At 53.6% G+C, this 1,980-nt stretch overlaps 1 protein-coding gene across 4 annotated transcripts in view; it reads left to right on the forward strand.

Moving 5' to 3' along the window:
* DNTTIP1 (deoxynucleotidyltransferase, terminal, interacting protein 1) overlaps positions 1-1,980 on the forward strand; it is a 22,207-nt gene that overhangs the window by 158 nt on the left and 20,069 nt on the right. For 3 of the 4 annotated variants that reach the window (XM_010835025.1, XM_010835026.1, XM_010835023.1), the window contains exons 1-3: positions 7-147; positions 725-795; positions 1,847-1,943. In XM_010835025.1, coding sequence (XP_010833327.1) covers positions 43-147; positions 725-795; positions 1,847-1,943 — 273 coding nt within the window. In that variant the 5' untranslated portion in view covers positions 7-42. Of the gene's footprint in view, positions 1-6; positions 148-724; positions 796-1,846; positions 1,944-1,980 lie in introns of those variants that run through there. The other variant, XM_010835024.1, reaches the window with a different exon arrangement.

Here is a 1,980-nt window from a genome sequence, read left to right on the forward strand (position 1 = left end):
CGGTGGCAGGTTCGGACTGAAGTGGTGGGGGCCCGTGGCGCCATGGGGGCCACTGGCGACGTTGAGCAGCCGCGGGGACCCGGCGGGGCAGAGCGGGGTGGGCCCGAGCTGGGAGACGCGGGCGCAGCGGGGCAGCTGGTTCTCACGGTGAGGGCGCCCCCGGGGAGGCCCCGGCCGGGCCTGGGCTCGGGCCGGGCAGGGCCTCGGGCTCCTGGGACCCTGGCCCGCGGGGGAGAGAACGCGGCGGCTGATCTACCGAGGGGGTTGGCATTGTCGCAGTCCGACGACCTGGCTTCAAATTCTGGTGCCGCCCTCCTAAAGCTAGGTGACGTGGGCCGGCCCTGTCAAGCCCCTGAGCCCCAGTTTTATCTTCAGGAAGATGGAGATGCTTAGCCCTTGCCTCATAAAGTTGTCGGGGGGGAGGGATAATAAATGCGGGTAAAGCTCCCAGCACATCATCTGGCAGAGTAGACCCTCGGTAAACACTGGTCTCCTTCCTCCACCCTTTTCTGAAAAGTAGGGTTGGGACTTTGGAGGCAGGAAACTTTCCCTCGGTTCCTTTTGCCCGGCCGGGCCTTCCCCCGCACCGCCCTACCCCCAAGGTGGCAGAGACGGTGAAAGCACCCGAGAAGCAGGAATGTCTGAGGTGTAACTTAATACCCACGCTCCACCTCCACGCCAGTGTTACGGACCTCGGTGACATCTGCTCCCTTGGTCCCCACAGAACCCTTGGAACATAATGATCAAGCACCGGCAGGTGCAGCGGAGGGGCCGCCGCTCACAGATGACCACAAGGTAAGGTTAGCCCCGGATGGGATGTCTCTCCCAGGCACTGGCGTGGAGGGCAGCTTTGCGGTCCCCACTGCACAGGGCTAAGAAAGAGTTCATCAGCCAGTAGAAAGAGGAGATTCAGATTCTGTAACTCTCTGTGTGATCTTGAGCAAGTCATTTCCCCCCTGAACTCAAAACGAGGGGGAGGGGTGTTGATTAGGGTTAGGGTGTAACCTAGGGACAATGCCCAAGGTCCCTAACATTCAATGGCTCTTGTGTTTAAAGCTGCCAAAGAGGCAGAATAGCATGGAGGTTATGAGAAACATGGGCGTCATAGTCTCCATCTCAGGGAAGGGAGGGAGCACAAGACGCGTCTTTGGGTTGCTGGTTGTATATGTTTCCTGACCTGTATATGTTTCCTGACCTGTATGTGTGTGTGTGTATGCTAATTCGCTTCAATGGTGTCCAGGTCTTTGCAACCCTATGGACTGTAGCCCACCATGGGATTCTCAGCCGAGAATACTGGAGTGGGTAGCCATGCCCTCCTCCAGAGGGATCTTCAGACCCAGGGATTGAACCCTCATCTCCTGCATCTCAGGCGCATTCTTTACATCTAGTACTATCTGGGAAGTCTTGACCTGAGTAGTGATTAAATGGATGTTCACTAAAACTTACAGTGTATTAAGTATATCTACTAAAACACTTTAAAAATAATGCCCATTTCATAGCGTTATGAGTATGAAATGAAGTCCCACGTCTATGTGGTTTGCACAGTACTTGGACACATAGCTAGTTTTCAGTAAAAGTCATCTGATTGTTTGTTTGGGGGTGGTTTGTTTTTTTCTTTTTCTAGCCACACTACATGGCATGCAGTATCTTAGTTCCCTGACCAGGGGTCAAATCTGTGCTTCCTATAGTGAAAGCATAGGGTTTTAACCACTGGACTGCCAGGGAAGTCCCAAAGCCATCTGTTATTGTTGTTGAAGGATCTTATGTCAGTAATTGGCAGATTGGGAAAGGAAATGTTTGGAACATGCCTTCTGACTGTGGCTTCTTCCCCTCCCTCCCTCTGCAGTTTCACAGATCCTGCCATCTCCATGGACCTCCTCCGAGCTGTCCTGCAGCCCAGCATCAACGAGGAGATCCAGACAGTCTTCAACAAGTACATGAAGGTGAGAAGGATGCAGAGACAAAAAAAAAAAAAATAGG

The sequence above is a fragment of the Bison bison genome, unplaced genomic scaffold, assembly GCF_000754665.1.
Source record: "Bison bison bison isolate TAMUID 2011002044 unplaced genomic scaffold, Bison_UMD1.0 scf7180017864038, whole genome shotgun sequence".
Lineage (NCBI taxonomy): Eukaryota > Metazoa > Chordata > Mammalia > Artiodactyla > Bovidae > Bison > Bison bison.